Source organism: Barbatula barbatula (assembly GCF_947034865.1).
Source record: "Barbatula barbatula genome assembly, chromosome: 8".
NCBI classification, from domain to species: Eukaryota; Metazoa; Chordata; class Actinopteri; order Cypriniformes; family Nemacheilidae; genus Barbatula; species Barbatula barbatula.
In genome coordinates this window covers 22,157,324-22,180,429 of record NC_136771.1, presented here as the reverse complement: position 1 = coordinate 22,180,429, position 23,106 = coordinate 22,157,324, and the positions used below count along the sequence as shown (strand labels likewise).

General features: G+C 39.1%; 1 protein-coding gene across 2 annotated transcripts in view; it reads right to left on the bottom strand.

The window, feature by feature from the left end:
• The window catches only part of dmd (dystrophin), a 78,551-nt gene that overhangs the window by 44,915 nt on the left and 10,530 nt on the right, over positions 1-23,106 (bottom strand). The window contains exons 10-35 of one of the 2 annotated variants that reach the window (XM_079462047.1): positions 21,543-21,683; positions 18,368-18,549; positions 18,143-18,293; positions 17,954-18,073; positions 17,197-17,298; positions 16,757-16,864; positions 16,025-16,204; positions 15,640-15,812; positions 14,394-14,517; positions 13,829-13,916; positions 13,290-13,531; positions 10,184-10,364; positions 9,632-9,777; positions 8,883-9,095; positions 7,986-8,099; positions 7,250-7,405; positions 6,886-7,056; positions 5,776-5,958; positions 4,870-5,004; positions 4,469-4,621; positions 4,208-4,369; positions 3,136-3,246; positions 2,850-3,023; positions 2,093-2,248; positions 1,746-1,916; positions 1,221-1,400 (exon numbers count right to left, since the gene is read on the bottom strand). In XM_079462047.1, coding sequence (XP_079318173.1) covers positions 1,221-1,400; positions 1,746-1,916; positions 2,093-2,248; positions 2,850-3,023; positions 3,136-3,246; positions 4,208-4,369; positions 4,469-4,621; positions 4,870-5,004; positions 5,776-5,958; positions 6,886-7,056; positions 7,250-7,405; positions 7,986-8,099; positions 8,883-9,095; positions 9,632-9,777; positions 10,184-10,364; positions 13,290-13,531; positions 13,829-13,916; positions 14,394-14,517; positions 15,640-15,812; positions 16,025-16,204; positions 16,757-16,864; positions 17,197-17,298; positions 17,954-18,073; positions 18,143-18,293; positions 18,368-18,549; positions 21,543-21,683 — 4,017 coding nt within the window. Of the gene's footprint in view, positions 1-1,220; positions 1,401-1,745; positions 1,917-2,092; positions 2,249-2,849; positions 3,024-3,135; positions 3,247-4,207; positions 4,370-4,468; positions 4,622-4,869; positions 5,005-5,775; positions 5,959-6,885; positions 7,057-7,249; positions 7,406-7,985; positions 8,100-8,882; positions 9,096-9,631; positions 9,778-10,183; positions 10,365-13,289; positions 13,532-13,828; positions 13,917-14,393; positions 14,518-15,639; positions 15,813-16,024; positions 16,205-16,756; positions 16,865-17,196; positions 17,299-17,953; positions 18,074-18,142; positions 18,294-18,367; positions 18,550-21,542; positions 21,735-23,106 lie in introns of both variants that reach the window. The other variant, XM_079462046.1, reaches the window with a different exon arrangement.

Sequence of the window (23,106 nt, the reverse complement as noted above, 5' to 3'; positions counted from 1 at the left end):
TTCCTATAGTCAGAAACGGCACAATGCAATTTATTAACAGGGCGATTCCAACATTATGGACGAGACATATCGCGTTATGGACGTGACATTTCGCGTTATGGACTACATAAAATGTTCAGAGAATGAAATGTTAGAAATATATTGAACCATCTGTTTATATTTGATTTAACCCTTGTTGATAGAGTCTAAACATCAGAAAAATGTCTAGTCTATGAACACATTGTCCATTTAAAAAAAGGAAAATGAGCGTTATGGATGTGACAAAAAAGGACACCGTTTTTGGGAGAAGACAAACTTTGTAAGATTTCTGTGCAATAAAAGAAATAATACCCAATGAATGGAGAAGGGATGCCTCTTTAAAGAACATCAAATAGTTACTTCATTTTAGTTTTCATGTGCCCATTTATGAGGAATGTGTAGCGTTCTGGATGTGACAATCCTGAAAATGGCTCTTACCTGACTATGAAAAATCTAGCACTAAAAAATTTAAACAAATGCTTTACAAATTCGAAGAGAGAACTCACATGGGTATTTGAACCATAGATCTGTGCTTTTACCATAATACAAACCCTTGGTAAAAAAAAATTTTTTCATGGTAAGGTTGACATTTTCATGGCATTGCCCATTGTTCCTATCGCTGAAGTGCAAGAATCCCAAGATCAAAAGTCACTTTAATATAATAAGTGTCTGTCAAATGCCTAAATGTAGGTTAAAGCTTAATAAATTATTTGTTTGAGTTTAAAACTTGTTTCATAGATAGACCCATCTGGTGTTTGCATTTAACGCGGGGAATAACTTTGCTGTATCTCACCTAGACAGATGGACTCAAGAACTAGGCGTAAAATTACACCTTGTATTAACCGTCTCGTTCTACCTTTGAGGCCGAGCCTCATCCCCCGACGTACCGCCCTCGAGTTATTTATAGACTTATTTACAAAGTAGAACAAGGTGAAAATATATTCATGATTAGATAAAAAGACGAAGCAACCAGCAAGCTGCAGAAGATGTAATAAATGGAAACAGGAGATAAATATGCTTAACATTTTCATAACGTTACTGTCGCCTCCAGAAATCCCAGTCCGGGTGTAAAAGAACAATATGAAGATGTGAAATTGAAAGGAAATGGATTTAACCCCACAGGGCACGTTTAAGCCCAGACATATTTAACATGGAATAAAATAAGTGAGAAGCAGGTCAGATGGTTGCTGTGAATTACTCACCAGCAGTAGTTTTAGCCATTGCTCGCTCCTTGATGTCACGGCGATCCAATTGCAGTTCAGCAGGCTGACCTTGTCATCAATCAGGTTCTCTTGGGTCTGGAGTAAACCCTTCAGGGTCTCGGCCAGCTCTCGGACAAGCTTCAGCTGCGGCTTGTGGCGTTCCGTGTCTTCCTGGGTTGCCTGGGCGATGAGGTCAGAAAGGTATTTTAATTGGTTTTCGTGAGTCTGTTTACCTTAAAATGTCGTCTGCGTCGGCGAGCCTGGCTAATGAAGTGTTGCGAAACGTGTTTTGTTTGCATCTTAAAATTTGTCAGCGGTAATTTATCAAATGATGATCACATTATGGAGAGTGCAGCATTCTAACCAGAAATATATATCGAGATGCATGAAGTTGCGGATCGAAGCTGTCTAAAATGATATTTAGGGGGGAAAACATTGTCAATTTTAGAATTGATCAGCTTCAGGCATTAAAAAGCATGTCTTGTAATTTTGCTGTTGTAATAAAACCTGGGTGAGTTTTTTTACCTTGGCCCAAGACAACTCTGCCTCCAAGTCACTTGGCATCCCTTCAACGGAAGACCGGCGCGTCAGTTCCTCATCAGTAGCCGCCAGCCACTCTGTCAGACTGTGTACCTCCTTCCTAAACTTCCTCAGCAACTTCAGAATCTTCTCAAGTTCCTGTTTTCCTTCTGTCACCTGCATAGAGATGAATATGAGAGGCTTTGTCACTCATGGTTACCGATTAATGACAACCCACCAGACGCTTCTGAGCGTGAATGTCATCAGTTTTGTATAATAGTTGTATAACTAAAACGACACAATGCATACATATTCCATAAGTACAAGTTTAACTTGTGCAACTTTTACTGTACCTGTGCCCCCAAGTCATTGTATGCGAGTTTAACAGCCGTCAATCTGTCATCCAGCTCTTTGGGCTGCTCTGTCTGTTGTCTCTGTACAATCTGTCGTCCTGTCTTTATCACCGTCTCCACCTCTGATTTCACTTCACTTAAATTCTTGTAAAACTTCTACACGGGAGAAATATTAAGCAAAGAATTTGTTCCTTCATCATTAATGTGATATGACTTTCTGTCAAGGTGTAAAACATTTGACGACAGAAATCAACTTAAAGGGATAGCACCCAGAAATGAAAATTCTGTAATCTTTCGCTTTCTTCAGTGGATTACAAGATTAAAGAATGTTGGCTGCTTTTGTGTCGTCAGTCATTTTAGGTCAATGGAGAATGAAGCTTTCGGGCGCTAATATTCTCCTTTTGTGTTCGACAGAAGAACGTGAGTCATTGTGGGTTGGTGAGACATGATGAGTAAATGACGAGTCGTTTCTGTATTGTAATGACCTTAGTTGAACATCATTTGACATACATCACTATAGTGGAAATAACAATAAATATATATATAATAAAACTTCAAACTAAAACAAAATTTTAATAAGCTTGAACAAAAATAAACGTATTTTAAAAAAGAGCCCATATCACAGATTTAATCTGTCCTGCAAAGATTCTTATATTTAAAAAAGCTGTATCAAAGAGACTTAAATTACTTAATTAAATAATAATTAAATAAACTACTATTTTTTATTTCAAATGAAATAAAAAATAAAATTACCCACCAAGCATTGCTCCAACTGCGACTGTACCACTTCCTGTTCCACACTCCTAACGTTCAGCACCCCCAACTTCACTTTAACCTCCTCTAGTACGCGCTCACATTCCCTCAACCTCTGATCAAAATTGGCTGGCTTTTGGAAAAGGCGGAACTTGGCTTTAACTTGCGATAGTTTATCCTGAAGAGATGTGTGAGAAGTCGTTTGTTAACAGTTATTTCATTACGTTGAACACTTAATGTGAACACAATGTGAAAAATGCAGCTTATTCAAATAATATGATCTGTCTTACAATTGTAGCATCAATGTCTCCCATCACTTTGTCAGAGGCGTCAAGCTCTAGGGCCTTTTCCCTCATATCGTCTAGTGTTGTCTCATGACCGTTCAACTCGGACTGGATTTTCTGTTAAAAAGAGACAATATTTAAGTGAACACTTGTGTACACAGTATATTGTGATCTGTTCCCAAGACACACTTAAACGGTCTAAAGGCTTATACACACCGGGACGATAATTGCACGTGTCTATCGCCAGCGTTTTTCGATGTTCATCCCCAAGCGATTTTCGTTCAACGCTGGAGATAAACGTGCGCGATTATCGTCCTGGTGTGTACAATCCTTAATGTGTAACTTTTTGGGGGATCTATTGACAGAAATGCAATATAATATACATAATATACATTTCGTTGCACTGTACTTGTATGTGTGTAATGACAATAAATTGAATCCAATCCAATAAGTATGTCTTCAGAGGTGTGTAAAGACCTTACATAATGAAGCGTTATGTTTTTACTACCTCAGAATGAGTTATTTCTATCTAGGTACGCCGCAGGTCCCCTTACATAGAATTCACCATGTTGTTTCTACGGTAGCCCTAAACGGACAAACTGCAAATACATTATCTCATTCAGCTAAGATGTGTAAATGTGACGACTTCTTAGTTCTGTGTCAGCCACCGTAGTGCTTCGAAAGAGAAGGGTGGAGTGTCGTTAGATGCCGCTAAATTTCATACACTGGACCTTTAAAGCTTGGTAAAATAATTTCAAGGCTAATTCATAAAAATACTCAATCAAAATATGCAATTCTTACACTAAGTAATCTTCCTAATTGTTTTCTGTTTATAGCTAAACAACTACAGAAGACTTTATATATACTTTGTTGACTATAGATTTCCAATATGCACAGTAAGTGCAGGTGTGTACACTATTTAGCATTTTTGGCTTATCCAATCAGATGTCACGCTTTATTTTTAGAATATAAACGGTCTACAAAGCAACATATTCTGTGTGACACAAAACAATGCTCCAAAACCAAAAGATAAAAAATTTAATGTTTGTTTGTTCCATACGAGACACATTATGAATACCTGGGCCTCCTGAGGTATCTGTGAAGCGTCTATTCCATCTGCCAGGTAAGCAGTCAAATGTCTGTCGGTGGTATTCAGAGAGTCCTGAATGAGCCGCAGGGTCCTGTCATTCTCCTGAGCCCACTGCAGGCTTTTCTCCAGCTGCTGTCGTCTCTGTAAAACCTGTTATTGACGTCAGAACGAAGAGAAGCACAATGTGAGAAATCCAATGAATACGCTTAAGGTTTCTGCTCTATAATGCTTTAAAAGTGAAGCTCGTACCCTCTGCATCAGCTCGTCCCAGCGCGTGTTGTAATCCTCCACTTTTTTGTGTATGAGCTCGTCGAGAACCCTGCCGTCCATGAGGGTCTGGGCTAATTCGCGGATCTGGTTGCGATTATATTCGGGATGGTCTCTTATCATGGTGTCTATGGACTGCAAGAAACGAGAAAGAGCTTTGATATTTCTGCTTAATTGACATTTACACCTAAAACTAAACAAAAAATATATTTCGATATCTCAATTGTTTCTGTTAGACAGCAATTCTGGATTCGGATGAAAACACTTTTCTTATAGCATTCTTCATTAAATTGAAACGTCTCATAAGTGAATGCATGCAAATGTATGCGAGAGCTTTCATAACAACTCTCGGATAAGATGAATAAAGTGACTTAAGCACTCACAGCCAAAGCTGCTTCAAGTTCCTTTACACCTCCTTGAATGTTTTCCGTTTCATCCAGTTTCTTCTCCAGCAGGTCCATCCAGGCATTATCCAGCTCCAAATAAGAGAGCAGTTCGCACCAGCATGCCCACACTTCCTATAACAGCAATGAAAGAGATGCATGTGAAGCACATGTGCCAAATAACAACATGACCCGTATAGATCCAATAAAGAAAAACTACAAGACGAGTTTAAAGCAGTTAATAATATAGCAATGTTTGCCATCGTTTTTCAATCTATTAGCTATAATAATATGTAATGTTGGACAATAAAACCAGTCTTATGGGTGAAATTATGGATTGTTTATATAATCTGAAAGCGGAATAATAAAGCTTTCTTACGATGTATGGGTTGTTAGGATATGACAATAAATGGCGGGGATACAACCGTAATCTGAGAATCAAAATATTGAGAAAATTGCCTTTGAAGTTGTTAGTCAGAGGCGCTGTAGCAGGCCAACCACTCACAAAAATAAAGTTTTTATATATTTAGGGTAGGGAATGTACAAAATATCTTCATGGAACTTGATCTTTACTTAATATTCTAATATTTAGAATTTCCACATTTCCATACAAACCTTAATTTCGCTGCTGTCTTTCTGAAACCTTGTATCTCTCTTTTTTTCGTGTGTTTTGTGATTTTCATTATAAGTCATCCTTTATGTTTGTCAACGGATTTTGCAAATATCCAACCAATAAAAAGTGCCTGTCAAAGTTGGCCAGATGTTTGCAAAACCTTAAAAAGGTCACTAATCATAATGATTCATGGCAAAAATTGAAAATCACAAGACATGAAGATGTTCTCATGCGCTCTTCAACTCCTGAATTCAATCCCATCAACAGATCCACTTCTGTAAACTCGTTCTCACCTCTAAAGTCTTGCATTTTCCATCGAGCCGGCTGCAGAGTCGCTGGTAGTTCGAAGTTAAAACGTCCAGTTCTGCCTTCAGGGCATCGTGGGCCGCAGGAGGGGCCTTTGAAATGAAATTGGTGACTTTATCCGTCAGTAGCTTGACCTTTGTTTCCTTTTGATGGACTTCCTCTTGAGCTCTCTGGAGTGGAAGAGAGAAGATTGAGAGATGATTCAACAGGTGTTTAGACTAAGGTCAGCATTCTGTGAATCCTCTGCTTTCTATGTAAATTCAGGCTTATCATTAGGAAGCGTGAAGAGAACAAAAGGAAATTTTGTTGCTTAAAAAGACAGAAAAGTACATAATCCATCTGCGGGCATCAGAGAGTTGAGACAGCACCTGTTTGGAAATGAACATCCGAGTTGTCTAAGTGACAGTCTTCACAATTTCTTGGGAGATTTTGCTCTGAGCACCATCATGTTTTATTACCGTAATTGTTTTTCTTTCTATCTACAGCTTTCAGTGTCTTGGCACTTGTACAAAATGACATCCAAATATGAGTGTAATGATAGAAAGACCATGATTCTTATAGCACGAGACCTATTACTAGATGTATCTAAGCTACAGCATTACTATATACAGTATGTTAGATAAACAATTGTATGAATTACCTCCATTTTGCTAATATTGTTTGTGATTGTGTAAGATTCTTACTGTACACAAACAATTTCTTCAATTTTCATTTCCCCACACTGTTATGATGTTTCAAACCATGGTTGGGTCAAATATAGATAGCTTCAAAAAGTAATGATCTCACGGGAATTGATAACAATTTTACTTAGTCGTATGAATTTGTACGTTGTGAACTGTACAAAAACGTACCATTACAAGAAAGAAAGCAATACTGAAGCCCCACTCTCAAAACCCACTCTTCACTCTTAAAACCTTCAACTCCTTCAACCCAGCATTGGTTCAAAATAAGTTACAGCCGTTGGTTTAAATGATATATTTGACCCAACAATTGGTAAAAACGACCAGCATAGGTTAATTTACAACCATACAATTGGGTTTGTCCCTTTTTGACCCTAAGTTACGTCTGACCAATAGCTAACGCCAACAAGTTCAAACCTTTAGCTCCTCCACAGCTTTATGAAGTTCCTCAGGTGTCTTGTATTGGAAGTCTCGTTCCAGGTATTCTTCTTCAGCCTGTGTGATCCACTCTTGCATTTCCTGCATCTCTTTCCTCAGACTAACGGTCATGTCCAGTCCTCCTTTCAGGGCTGATTTCTTCGCATAGGCCTATCAGACCAACAAAAAACAGTTGCATTCAATGCATTTGGCTTCAATGTCAAGCCTTAAATGGCAGAAATGTAATGAAAACATTGACCAGATGTGAAAAAGCTACGCCTGGGCTTTTCAGATGACTAAATTGTACCTCACTTGGTAACGAATGAGACTAATGTGCTGTGAGCCCGGGCGGCACGTTAATTACCTGTTTGCAAATGAGTTCCCACTGAGCGTTGAGCTCATCCAGCATCTTCTGTATTTTGATGGCAAACGGAGGTTCTGCCTCCCTCTTCAAAGCCATTCCGACCTCGTTGATGCCGTTCAGACTCGGTTGGACGGTTTGGATGTCATTCACCAGAGCCTGACGAATCAAACAAGGTTGTTTGAAAAAAGAAGGTTCTGGTCATTCTGGAAACCAGGTCACGCCAATGCACTGACCCAAATCTATTTCTGTAGCTATTGCCACATCACGGCTAACTCAGCGTGGGGTACAGAAAATATAAAAATCACACTGTCACTGTCATTGTCATTTCACATTCAGTGGCCGTTTTAAAGACCAGAATTGTGGAAAATCACATCCAAGGGTTGAATGAAAAGAGAAGGCGAGACTGTATTGAGTCAGGTCCCTGTGGATTTATGGCTTATTCATTCGGCTGCGGCTATATTAGAAGAACTCACAACAACACAGTCCTTCAGATTTCATCTAAATGAGAAACGGTTTTCTTTTTCAGGCCGATGCTTTAATTTAGACAATGCTTTGACTCTGAACATAAAACGCCGTCTGCTGAATTTAAATTTTTGGGCCATGAAACACATTGGCAAGTTTTTGGAACACTGTTGTGTTTTTTAGCACATCTTGCTCTGGATCACTATGGCGTCAGCGGTTCCAAGTTTGGGAGTATAGTTTGTTTTATTGCTAAATAAATAAAGAGTGTCCTCACAGTGCACTGTTCCAACTGCTTCTCCAAAGCCTCCGCGTCTCCAAGAGCCGGCCATTCCTCATTCAGGAATACATCAACCTCTGCCATCCACTTCTGAAGAGTCTTGGTATCATTCTACAGTTAGAAATAAACTTCTTTAAAATGCGATTTTTGGAAGCAAAATATAACCCATAGGAAAGAAAAATCACAAAGGAGATCTTGTAAGTATCCCAATTGTTTCAGACAAAATGGAGACAAATATGGAAGCTTTTGCTTGAGTTGCCGGCTTATCAGATTTTCCAGATGAAAAATAGACCTTAGGAGGTTCACACATCTACTCCACATACCAGAAGAATTTGGATTTGTATTTTGGTCTTGTATTGCAGTAAACATAGCTATATGGTTTTAAAAGACTTTAATTTACTTTACATGCAAAATTACATTATACAGTATATGTAGACTTCAGGGACAATACTGTTTATAATCAATTATCATAAAGCAATTTTACTAAATCACTTTCTTTTGCCTATTTAAAAAATGTGTAATGGAAAACAAGGCAAAATGACAAATTATACAAGCATTTTATGCTTCCCAACAACTGTGCTCTTTCTGTCATTCCACCAACATGCAATACATTTTTATATGAATATAGACTTCCTAAACCCAATAACTTTACACTAAGGTGTATGATCTACATTAATTTCTCTTTTTATTCTATCGAAGAGATTTTGTAAGAAACATGTGGGACAAAAACATAACTCCATTAAGAGTGGGAATGGCTGTGTCTGAAAACCCGAGAAGCTGTCTGGGTGGGCAGCTCACTAGGCTTTGAGATACAGCCATTTTCTCTCTCGGAGAGCATTCAGTGTCTGTTACAGGTATACTGTAGCATGCTCATCATATTGTTTGAGCACGTGCCTGGAATTGCTGTAATTTGCTCATGTGATCCTGGAGCTTCTGTATGTTCTCCTCGAGTTGCTCTGACACACGTCTCCAGCGCCCCATCACGTTGTCCAGCTCGGTCCGGTACTTCTGACAGATCTCAGGTGGTGCTTTCTGGAACACCTGCTCGGCCATCTTACTGAGATCATCCACTTCACTCTGATGCTCCTTCTGTGCTGCTTGAATCGCCTACAGAATGTTTTGTCATAAAACAGGTTTTAATGCGGTAATATAAAACAGCACTGTCAACGAAAGATTATAATAAAAAAAGCATGTTACCCAATATATAACTTGGTTTTAAGGAGGACTAACCAGTAAATGTTAATTTGGCACATCCTTAAAAACACCTTCCTGGGTCACTAACTCATTTTACTGAAACTCGAGCTGTTTTATGAGGTCCATACTATTGATTCTGGACTCTTGTTGACAGCTTTTTCTTCGTAATTCATGCATTATTCAAGTCATGCATTTCAAAAACATTTTTTAGTCACATTTCGAGTTAAGGACATAAGGTTTTTAAATATTTTAAATCCATGACAGACATTTCAGTCGAGTTACCCCGAACTCTTAACTGGCGGTGTACGTGTACATTTTGCAATGCGGTTTGGATGCCGGTGGCACAGAAAACATGCACCGTCAATTTTCATCTATTGGGTCGCTAAAGGAATTTCTTATAGTCACCCACAGCAATCAAAATAAACAAATACATAAATAAATAAACAAACCTTGATGTCTTTAAGCCTCTGCTCCATGACTGGGTACTCGGTCACTGCGGTGGAGGGGATGGCTAGTTTATTCTCACACTGCTGCAGCCAGGCCAACAGAGCAGCCATCATGTCTTTATAATGTGCAGGTGGAAGACTGGATTGAACTAATACAAGAGAGGAGAGAAACAAAACAACAGTATACAGAATGAACACACAGTCGAAAACACCTGTGCCAGTGGCATCTATGCATATTCAAACACACATTTGTCTTATTTCTTCAGTATAGGAACTCACCGAACGCCATTTACCTCTCAGGCAGACAGTGCTTAGAAATGAGAACAAGTCCATGAAAATTTCAAACGTTCATGCAGCATAACAGGATAGCGAAGCTCGTTGATTTGAAAAATATATGAAAATGCTGCAAGCTCAGCATCTGATAGGATCACACCTGACCACATTGCAGCTACAAGCGCATCCCACCTCGAAACAGTGCTACCGCTGTATAGTGTGTAAGTGGTCCACTTTTAAACTCCCACAACATCGCCCCAAAAACCGACAGGCATTGCTCACCCAGAACGAGCTGTCTTTCCCGGGCCCTCAGGTCCTCGAGGACTTGATGGTAGTGCTCTTGGAAGGCGGAGATGTCCGCGTCAAAGCGGATCGGCGTCTCCTCTTTCTGTCTCAGGTCTTGAAGTTGCTCGTGAAGCTTCTCCACTTGTGGTTGAAGAGCAGACAGGCGAGCTATCTCGTCCTGTGACAGACACAAAGAATATCTCCTGTAACGTTTCAAGATGAGATGATACCAAAGCTGGCGAAGGAATACTTGTCTGCCCCCAGCACCACCTAAAACGCCTTTACAGAATTCACAAATGGTATGTCTGCAAAATGCCAGAAAATATGATCTTTAGCGTTAACTCTTGGATCTTCAGTTCTCAACTGCAATGAAAATACACTTTATTTTTTATATATAGTGTTTATAAACTCCAATTACCAATAAGATAACTCCAATAAAAATAGCAACTTCATTTTAGCTACATTATTGCTGTTATCCATGTGAGAATCAATTTTCAGCATATTTTTACCCATTACTAAATATTAAACAAACTATGAAACAGATATGTTTTTATAGACGGTTTCATCGAACACCAACACCTGCCCCGAAGTTAGCTTCTGGTCTGTTTTTGGTTATAATATAGCAATATGTTTTTTAACTATTTAAGTTTATTTCATATATTTATTAATTTATATTCATATTTTATTGCATAGTAAATGTATTTCATTAAATGAAAACTACTCAATAGTTATTGATTCCTTGTGGAGGTCTACCGGACGTTAAGTTTGGGCTTTGTAACATTTGTTTATGTTATTGCTGCTGAAACCGTGTAAACAAATATTAGTTACATCTTATTTATTTACGTTTATCCAAATTCTTTATTTTATGTTTTTCGAGTGAACATTTTATATACATACAATACACATACAAATACATTAGGGCTGCGAATAAATGAATCAATGTGAGAAAAGCCCCGAAAATATTGTGTCGCCATAAAATGAAACATTTAAAAAAGTAGCTTTACAAGTCCTTTTATTGTTTATTTAATTTCCATATCATTGCGCAAACTAATGCTTCACGTTTTTATATGCTTTACACGGCAATCTGAGAGTATGATAAAATGAGTTTTTAACTGACTTATTTTTTAATATTGCGAATCTGTAAACGAAAACCCAAGGCATAGTAAGTGATACAAACAGGTTAAATCTCATAAAACGATTACATCACAAAAACTTCAGAGAAGCATATCTCTACTGAAACGCACGATATCTGATGAAGAGAACGAAATGAGAGAGACATTCATATAGAAAAGCTGTCAGGAACAGATATTCATTGATAAGAGAGTTAGAAATAAATGAACAAAGAGAGACACAGACTTCAAACCAGCAGAACTTTGACCTTTGAACCGTTTTATCATTCAGCTTGTCATTGGCCTGTTATATTGATCTAATTATATTTAATTATAAAATTATGTTTTACCCCACTAAACACAGCCCACAGCTTTCTCCATCACGTCTTCCTGTATAATTACCGTCATTACACCCAAAGAGCAGTCAGAATCACCTTTAAAACGGTCATTGAAAATCTGTTTTAGTTGATCTTTTGAAATAACCAAATTTGAATGTACCACAGGCTTGTCAAAAAGGCTGGGACGTTGACAACCATGTTGGACAACAACTAATACAGAACCAAAGCGTATAGACCTTTTTGGAAGACGTACAGTAAACAACGCTGGTCCAGAAGAATGTCCTGTTTTAGTTTTGTTTTATCAAAAACATTTGAACAAAATACAACCAACCGAACATTCATAACCAAATCAAAATGTTAAAGGGATAGTTCACCCAAGAATATAAATTTCTGTCATCATTTACTCACCCTCATTTTGTTTCAAACCTGCAATAATAAAAGGAAGATATTTGGAAGAATGTCAGTAACCAAACAGATCTCATCTCCCATTTTCTGCCATGCTAGGGAAGATAAAACTATTGGAGTCAATGGGGGGATGAGATCTGTTTGAGTAAATCATGACAGCATTTTTATTTTGACACTATCCCTTTGAAAAGATATCTTTAAGATTTACATATCGCCACTGTCCATCCGAAATGGTAACATTTTGGCAAAACCCAGTGACAAACATAAAGATACATGGAGATATGAGGTTTTGGAAAGACAGCGACGACGATATGTTAGATTAAGGAAATAATAAAAACTAAACGGAAGTTCTGGACCAGAGTTTACATCTTGCGAAGTGGTCTATAACATGGTTGCGACACAATCTCTCAGCAATTGATAACTATATAAGGAGATGGCTAATTTGTATGAGTTCACACAATGTCATTCGTATCTAGTTTCTCACCGGTGGCGGTTTAGTGACGGAGCTTGAATGATGCTTTTTTGGTAAAAATTTTAATTTTGTATTCAGGCATTCCTGATTTAAGGCTGGTTGTTGTTATTTACTTCATATGCAAATCAAGTCAACCAATCATAAGAGAGGACATTTACATACTCTACAGCAAACACAGTAATAAATCACCTCCACAATAAAACTGTCTTTTTGCGATTGCTGCTCCTTTAAGAAATACCCCCTTTACTGTGTAAAATGAGAAAAAGTGCCCCCAAGACTCCAAATGGATTCTTTAACAAAGCAAAGCCTACATTCAAATTTGACAGATTAAACAATACACACTGAATCAAACGGCGAAAATGGTTTAAAAAGTCTAAAATCCCCCCAAAACGTATTTAAAATAAACGTCTGCCGCTTGTTTCTGACATTCAAATCGTTCTTCTCATTTTATGAACAGACTGGAGCTCTGGCAGACAGGAACAGAGAGGGTCACAGATCTAATCACCCGAAACAGACGGTCACATGTTGTCGATTTGGATAAAAGCTTCAACCAAGTGCATAAAAGTAAACACTTTCTGAAAAAATGAGCAAAACCAAAGAGTGTCACAACTGCCCCAGCTGTCCCCTACTGAGATCAGATTAGCACATGCAGATGGTGACGGGCATTACCTGAACACACACAGGAAAAGACAGACTTATATGGACACAGAACAGACACACATAAGACAGATCTGAGGACGAACGGGACCCCACGCACAAGGACAGACATGGAGTGTTACCCTGCATCGGTCGAGCTGTATCCTCAGCGGCTCCGGCTCGGACGCGGGCGGCGACTGCACCTTCAGCCAGTTCTCGGCGGTGGCCACGGCCTGTTCCAGTTGCTGGAAAAGATTGTAGAAAGCCAGGACTTTGGTCTGGTAGGCCAACCACGCCAGCCTCTCAGCCAGGAGATCGCAGAAATCGGCCCACCGGGTGCGTAGCTGCTGGGCCGCTTGCTGGATGTCTTCGGAGTTCTGGCCATCTTTGGAGAAAGATCCATTAGAACAAATGAGCCTCATGCATATTGCAAGAGCATTTGCCGAAGCTATTAAGCTGCCAAAAGCTTTAGACTTTCAAATTAGCCGGGAAATGTCCCATAGATGTGTACATCAGCATTTATTATTAATAAATCTTATATTATGCAAGTTTGATTACTTTTATTACAACCAAAATGCAAATTACTACTTCTTGCACGACAAACAAGTACTAGGACATTTTTACAGGATGTGTGATATGCAATAAAAGTTCATATGGAAATAATCTCAGAAGTTGCGTTTACCGGTGGTGAGCTGATCCACCAGAGCCTGAGCTGAACGCGTGGCTTCCTGCAACTTCCTGAACTTTTCCGGCTTTTCCCTGTCGATGGCCTCAAAGAGGAATGAAGAAATTGAACAGTTTATACAAGTTCAACACATTTAAAAGACCAATTTTACATGTTTTAATAAATTAATATGCAATTTTGTATTTGACTCATGATAAAAAATCTCTAAACTGCAAATCTTTGCATCTTTGTCTTGCATTTGCACTACATTGTATAACAAATACCAAATCAAGTGGGTTGTCAATGAGGCTGCACTATATTGCATTATTATCTTAATACATTTTTATAACCACGTACATCTGTGATTCTGAGCCATTCCTTTATTTATTTTGCTATGTTTACTAACTCATTATTTCTTTCTCTTTACAAATACAAGAAACTTGTTAAAACACATCCTTTGTTGCAACACTTTCAAGTTTAAAAGTGAAGACACACATTCATTCCATTTCTTATTTTTATACTAATTCTGCAAACATCTTTTTGTTGTTTAAAAGAGGTGAAGAAAAAAGTCATGTAGCCCTACCAGTACTTTCTCATAGAGATCGGCCACGCTGCCCTCCTTACGAGAGATTGAGAACTCTGGATTTTGTAGAACAGCCTCGGAGCGAGTCATAAAACTGTGAATTTCAGTGAAGTCCACATCAAATCTGAAGAGAAAGAAGTGAAAGAACATCAAATATTTTTGTTGTTTGTTTATTAGTCATTTGTATACTGTTGGTGCTCAGGCGACAATTATCAAGTTTCTGTCAAAGCTCTCCAGGGTGTGTTTCTCTAAATAATTCACAGATTCTGAAGCACAGTTTCGTTCCCTTAAAAATAACATCATTAAACAACATTTTCTGAAACAAAATGGTTAGTGATGCTTGACCGTGCAATAACTCGCCACCACGATGGTCGATACAGACTTTAATCGATACATTCTCCTCTGTCTTGCCAGTGTATGGCGTGTGTTCACGAGAGCACTTCGTCTTCTTCTTGGACGAGAGCACTTTGACGCCTGCATATTAGGTTTGAGCGCCGAATGCCGCATGGGGCTTGCCGCTATTGGACGCCGCCGCTCTTACCCATAACACAGTGCTTTCGTCCAAGAAGAAGACGAAGTGCTCTCGTGAGCATGGATGGACCACTTTAACAATGTCTTTAGTACTTTTCTGGACCTTGGCAAAAACTGACACCATGATGTCTATGAGGAGGCCGGGAAATCTCTTGGATGTCACCTAAAATATCTTTATTTGTGCTCCGAAGATGCCCGAAGTTCTCTTAACATGTTTAACGTCATGTGGGTGAGTAAAAATAACACAAAATAGATTTTTGGGTGAACTTCCTCTTTAAACAAGGGTTACTATGCAGCTTCAAGGATGTTCTGAGTGGTCGCCAGGGTGTTGCTAGGGTGTTCCATCTCTGTGATATTTTGCTCTCTTGCAAGTTTTGGGGACTTTTTAGGTCATTTTCTTCCCATAAGGGAAACACCTTAAGTCTGATAAGTTAGAAAAGTAATATATCAGAATTTGATGTGTGAGTGTGTGTGTGTGAGTGTGTGTGTGTGTGTGTGTGTGTGTGTGTAGCTCAAACAGTGGCAAAGTTTAATATTGAGAGTCACACTTTTGCTCTAATCTTTTACCATAAGTTAAAACGATGCTATACAATTATTCAAATATAACAAAGTCTTCTATTTCTGTTGCTGCAAATGGATAAAACACTGAATCCATTGCAGCATTTCTCGAATTTCAATATTTCGCGACCCAGGACGCAGAGGAGCATTAGCTCACCTTTTACGCAGCTCTGAATCCACAACAATCTGTCGCTTCTTCTGCGGAGGGGGAGTAGACAGACCCTCTTTAGTATGCTTCACCATCTTTTTCTGGTTCGTGGTCACCTTGGTGACAGTTGCCATGGTTGTCTGTGTGAGCTCTGACTGGGATGTAGTGACAACGGTTGAAAACTAAAAGAGACGAAAGTTGGGAGACGGGCATGTCTGAGTGCACATAAATCTGATTCCTTTCAGAAACGGGAAGTGAGACAGAGTGAGCGATATATTTATGCCATGTGATGAGAGAGTCATGCTGGAAGCCTTTTAAATATAAAGTGAAACAGATGGAACGCTGTTGCAGAATACATGACACATAGTAAATAGAACCGCATTTGCATAACCACCTTGGTGCTGGTGAGCTGAAGTGACTGCACCAATTTGTCCCAGCGCTGGGCGAACCTTTCAAGCTTGGCCTCAAGTTTCCCGGCTGCTTCTTTGCTTTTAATATTGGTGAGCAGATCTTGAACGAGGGAGCAAAGTTTGTCCATGGTCTGTCTCTTTAACTCCAGGTCTGCCTTTAAAATCTGAGGGATGCAAATCTTCATTAGATCATATTCACATTCTTTTGTTCCTTTGAACATGGGACAAACAAATGTATAGAGTTTTGGAACAACTTATAAATCAATCATGACAGAATTTTCATTTTTGGGTTAACCTTTAAGATTCGTCGAATTTAAATTTTTTCTGTACATTTTTGATGATTTTTAAGCAATTGTGTTATGTGCTTATTGTCATTTTATTATTTATTTGTTTATTTTACATATTGATATGGGATGCATTTGGCCAATATTTGATTTCAATAAACAGAAATGTTTTAATAGTTTAAGTTTTTGATTTTAGTAAACTATAATAACATTGGACCTGCGTGAAATCAGCGAAACCTTTTTTACCATCAGAAATATATGTTGTTTGAGCTGTGAACATCATTTTCTTGATAATAATATTATATTAGTTTGAAAAAAACCTTTTTTCAAAGTCTACACAATAAGACCAGTATCGAATGAAAAGTTAATTTGCATTCCCATGTTGATGTTAAATGAGATTGGATTGGTCTGTGTCTGCATGTGGCCACTTACAGCGAGTTTCCTGAGATTGGCGGCCACTTCATTCGGGTCATTTGTGCCGCTGCGTTGGACGGATTGAACTAACTCTTCCTTCTGAGTCAGCCAAGAATCAAACAGCAGCTATGAAACAAGCACATGGGATTAAAGGGAGATGCTGAGATGTGTTCTGCACCGGTGCCTTTCTTGTTTCCGTTATGCCCTGGCGATGTTATCTTGCGCTCTTGAAAAAAAGAGGTCTTCAAAACCTTTATGTTTCCCCAGACATCCTCTCATTAGACTCGATTAACAAGCAGAATTCGAAAAGAGCATTCTCGGGTTGGTAAATGTGTCGTAAAAGCTTTCTTAAAAGGCTCCACGGAGGCTCTTTCGGAAATTTGGTCAGTGATAAAACCTGGCAATTATTTCTGTTTGTTTTGTTGGCTCTGTGTTATGTGGTGGGTAAGATGTGTCACCTGTTCCTCTGAGAAAAGCTGCCAGCTCAGCAGGATCTTCTGTAGAAGGAGCCAACGTTCTTCCGTCCATTTACAGATGGCCGCCCATCGCTCTCCTAGATTCTGATTAATCACAGGGGTGTCAGGGGAGTCAACAGAATATAAAAGTAACAAAAGTAGGCACTTTGCGAAGTAATCTGTGATTATTTGGCATTTGTCGCTCCTTGGATACAAATTAAAGAGACAGCTCGGTCAAAAATGCTAATTCCGCGATCGCTTTCTTACCCTCTTTTCATTTCAGCACCAATAAAAAGTGCTGTAGAACTCAGAAATAAACTATAAAATGAAACCTTGAAAACCATTCACAGCTCTCAAATGTCATTTGCACATTTTAACTTGCCGCGTCACGGTTGGGTACTAGACGTGAAGTCTACTTTTATGGTGCATATTTGGAGCTTGACATTATGAGTTGCATATTCATATTCAATAATGTTCCACCTCACAGTTCCATTCAAGAAAAATATGAATTATACGAATGTTATTGAAAATGTTAAGAAATACTTAATTTACTTTGTGCAATAAAAACTGGGCACTGTACTACGAATATGTGATGCGGTTGGCATTTGAACCACACTTCTATCAAACCGATTTTAGTGTTGGGTTTATGACGGTTTGGGAGAAGGTTATGGTTAGACATAAAGTAAGCTTTAAGGATTATCAGGTATTGATCTATTCTTACTTGCTGAATCAGGTTAAGCGTTTAAATGACAATAGTCACCTGCAGTTTTTCCTCCAAGGCTACCGTGGCGCTGTCACCAGTGTTCTCATCTACGACTACAACCATATGAGTGAGAGAATTCACTCGAACCTGTTCCAGCTCCAGATTTTCCTGCAAGAGCTAAAGGGACAGAGGGTGTTTAGTACCACAAATCCAACGGTTGACTCGGAAATCAATTAAAGCACATACTTTTTGCTCTTCAACTTGACGTTTAATATCATCAAGTTCGGGGCCCAGAGGCTGTGAGGCCATCCTTTTGATCCGAGCTTCGGTCGTGTCCAGCCAATCAGAGAGCTGCTTTAGCTGTTGGTGCTGCAGGTCCATCAAAACTTTATGAAGTCTGCGAATCCAAAGAAATATTAGTAAGTCAAAACACCTAACATAGAAAATCTGATTGTGAATATGTTACAGCACCTGCTTTGTCGTTCCATACTGGCCACACGTAGATGTTCCCAGCGAGAGTTGAGCAGATTCATCTGTTCCCGCACCTCCCTCTCTTCATCATCGGTCAGCTGACCTCCAGACAACAGTACACTTCCGGCTTTCAGAACCCGGCCCACACTGCTCTGATGAGATGTTAACTCCACCATGTAACCCTAGACACGAAACACGTTCCCACAAAATCAGAAAACTACGGTGGGATGGTAATTATGAACTGCGAACTTAAAGCGGACGAAACAAAAATGAACAATCTCATCATATTAATCATGAGTAGTATTGCATACTTCGTATCTTCGCAGAGTCTTTAGTTTGATCACATTTATAAGAGAGAGATACAGCCGTACGATTATTTCCAAAAGCATATGGCGCGTGCAGGGGCGAGAAGGGTAGGCTGAACTAAAGCACGTGCGCACCTATTGCCAACAAAACACATACATCAGTTTCGCGCAACGCATGCGGTTCATATCCGGCATCTTTGAGCGCTGGGACGGCTCCATAAATCAGTTTCAAACGATCTCCAAATCAAACGTTATATCCACCGTTTATATGACATTCATCACCCAAATGCAGTGAACAAACAAACACCTGAACCTCGCAAACGTGTGCTCTCTCTCTCTCCTGCACACAAGTGAAAGTGACGTCTGCGCAAGTTCCTTCTCCCGCTCTCCTTGCTGCCGCGTGCTTTTCCGGGAGGATTGTCCAATAACGGACTAAGAAAAATTGTTACGAAACAGTTTTATTTGTTCTAAAAAAAACTTTACGAAACCTGTACGATTGCTGGGGGAGTGTATCGAGCACAGAAATACTGTGTAATACGGCCAACTCGATTTCTGACAAGTTGACCATGTTAAGCACGAGAAGACAACACGTTTAACATTGTAAATAAGTCAGAATGCATGAAACACCGTTGTAAGGCGGCTTCAAACAATTGTGATTGGACAAAAGCATTGGCACAATAACACTAACGTTTGGAAGAAAGCAATTTTCATCTCTGAGTTGACATTTCCTGTTAAAACAGGAAGTTGGGATGGGACGTTGACGTGTATGTCTGACATTGCTATTGGCTATTTTTCTGACTTGAGTTTCCTACAATTGTTTTCTGTAAACGTGTGGACCAATTCCATTTTTATTTATTTATTTATTGCTGTTTACAAAGCCTAGGGCGGATATAGACGCCTACATTACATTGAAACAGTATAAAAAGTAGGGGCGTTCTTTGAGTGCTATTCCAAAACCAATTAAAGAAGTAAAAAAAATAGCTTACAGCACCTAACTATAAACAAATAGAAATGTGCTCAAAGCGATAAACCTACGCAAATACAACACTTCATGCATTAAAAACGAATAATGCAGTACAATGTGACTTCTCAATTTCTGTTAAGCTTTTCCAACAGATCTTAGAAAATGTTATAATGTTTCAATCTTGTGTTTTCTGGTTCGTTCTTTTTAGTCTTTACCATCCCCAGATAACTCTTCAATTCACACCCACCCGAAAAATGCGAGACAGTTTGATCCTTTGACTCCCAGACCAACAGTTCCAAAAGATGTTGAAATATGAAACTGAGACTAAACTCTTATAATTACCATCTGTCATGACAGCAGAAATCTCATCGGCGCGTAAAAAATCTGATTATATAGACAGAGTAAACACGTCGTATGCAGATCCCAGTTAATAATGAAAGCCCACATCTCCTCGAAGATAATACATCTTAGTCTTTAACAATTTCCGCCGGTATCCTTCACCCTCTGGGTTCAAAGTTAGTCGGAAGATATTAATCACATGTCCAAATTTAAAGCCTTTCCTATACATCTCACACAGGTGGGGAACAACAGACTGTCTACCAAGAGATTGTAGTACGCTACTGAATCAAACATTTGTTGGTCATTTATCTGAAATGAATGTTTAATTGGTATTGAAATATTTGATTTATGGTTAGACTTATCTTTAGGCACATTTTTAACCAACTAGTGTCATAAAAGGACATTCCAGGCTCCATATTTATCTGCATGCCCTTCAACTATTGGCCAAGGCTGGTCATAAGACCCTGAGCTTATGTAGGATTCTCAAGCTGCCACGTGTCGGCTTAACCTCGTGAAATCGCAACAAATACAGTCAGCTTTAATGGCTTCCCATGTGTCATCACATCCCCACCTCACATCCCTCTCCTCCAGAGGCTCTCTATAGACCACTTCGCCAAATGTAAAAACTGGTCCAGAAGCACTTCTGTTTTTTTTTCTACCGTACATAATTACATCTAGGGCTGCCAAACTATGAATCGCATCCCGAATAAAAGTTTGTGTTTACATAATATATGTCTGTGTACTGTGCATATGAATTTTGTATTTGTAAACACATACACATACATGCATGTACATTTACATGTTTATTTAGGCATTTGGCAGACGCTTTTATCCAAAGCGACTTACGTGGCATTATCCTATACATTTTACATAGGTATCTGCAATCCCCTGGGATCGGACCCTCATTATAACGGGTTCTAATGCGTTCTATTGTCTTTTGTCGTGTCACGACGGATGCGATTAATCGCGATTAATTGTTTGACAGACATTCGATTAACATTTTGATTCAGTCATAATGTTCTGTTGGTTGTATTCTGTTCAAACATTCCAGCAGTTTTAAAAAACTGAAACAGGAAGTTCTTCTGGACCAACGTTGTTTACGCCTTCCAAAATGGTCTATACTTTGAAAGTCTAGAGTGCCTGTACACATGCTAATAATAAAAAATGACAAAAGTATACACTTCCTATTTTGGCATTGTTAAGCATTGTCTTTCAAGAGACCTGAGACTTATGCTGCCTTCACGTGCTCTTGGAAATTCGATAATTCACACTTCAACCCAGGAGTTACGTATGGATTTAGTAACATTAAAACATTACAAGTATCTGCTAACATTTAAAGAGCACTGTTCCATAAATTATTTCTGGCTTGAAGTGAGAATTATCGAATTTCAGAGAGCACGTGAAGGCAGCATAAGTCTCAGGTCTCTTGAAAGACATTAACAAGTTTCTCAGTCACATCACCGCACAAAATCCAGAGCTTTTTCACCTGGGGCCAACAGTATCACCGGCGTTGCTTATCTCACCTAAGTCTATCCGAAAAGCTTTTAAAGACCAGCGGGTGATTTACCTCATGGGTGTGAAACTGCTCTTTGACTTCTTCCACAAAAGAAGAAATGGGCGGCTGCGCTTGCAAGCCGTCCTCAGCAGAGAGCAGCCAGGTCAACACCTCTTCCAGGGCGCTCTGGTAGCTTTCCAGCTCATTTAATCCCTGCGGCAGGGGACTCGGGGATGGTCGCAGTTCATCGAACTTGTCTGGAGACTGTGAGAGAACAGAAGGGAGACAAATGGGTTAGATGATGGTATGGATTTTCATGGCCGGCGCTACCTATAGGCAGAGGTTGCCTAGGGCCTCGGGCTTGGAGGTGGGGCCCCCATACTTGAGTATTGGCTGCGCGCGCACCTGTCCGCACATGCAGCTAAAGTTGCACGACGCATGTAACCGCAAATCTCTTTGACAGTTTTTTGCATTGTTTGCCATCACAATAGATTATTATAATTGCGCGTTTCAGTCTGATCTATATCACTAGCCTATATCTCAGTTTCGCGTCGTGTCCTGATCACACTGTCTATTTCACATAACAGCCAGCAGCATTACATTATCCCTTCCAATAGACAAAAAACCTGAAGCTTCGTATCTTTATTTTAAATCAGTGTGTTTATTTAAATCGTACTGTGAAGAAGCAGTGTTTCATTTCTACATTATTCAGTTTCTTTGTTAAAATGTTACTGGACCGTTAAATAGACTCACTGTACCTGATTGTAAAGTCAAATGGTGAAATAAGTTTCCCCCTACTTTGGCCTAAATAGTCTGTCATTCTTTGAAATGGATGTGGAACACACCTACAGTATCCCTGAACACTTGTCAACCAGCCAAGACAGGCAGCAGAAAAACTAAAGTTAGTCCATTGGTCAAGTCTCTGAATGATCGTAGATAATAAACACTTTTCTGCAGCTAACAATTTTTTTTCATCAAAACTGTGATTTTTCCCCAATTTAATGTAGTTTACATTAATGTAACTCATCCAAAAGAGTGGAAAAGCAATGTCTGTGTTACTGTAAAATTGTCGCAAAAAATAATACAAAGATTAAATCCTGACGATTTTTAAGAGCTATTTCAAATTGAATCGGATTTTTTAATAATGTCATTAACCTGCTAAAATGGTTACATGTAATAAAATACTTTATTTATTCCAAAAGGTGGAGGGGATGGGGTGCTGTGAGGGACCTCCAAAATACATTACGCCTACGGCCTCCAAACCGGTCCTGAGCGGTCGGCATTGGTCTACAAAAAAGCTTGTTGTTCAAACCTCTAACGTACCCAGGGTTGTTTAATCCTCAAAAGAAGTTTTAAAGTTGGACTTCTAATGATCTTTTCCTGCTTCGGGAAATACCCTCTGCCCCTGAATGTGGTCGAGTGAAACACGCTAGCGGTCAGATAACATCAGGGTGGTTCCAGATTGGATGTGAAGATTGTTACGGGCCTTATGGTGGTAAGAACTGGATTGCTCAGCACAATGTTTATTAGCCATTTTTATAGTCCACAGGGCAAATTTCATAAATCTGTTATCTTAAAGGGATAGTTCACATATCACATATATATATATATATATTTATTTACGGACAGCTGTGTC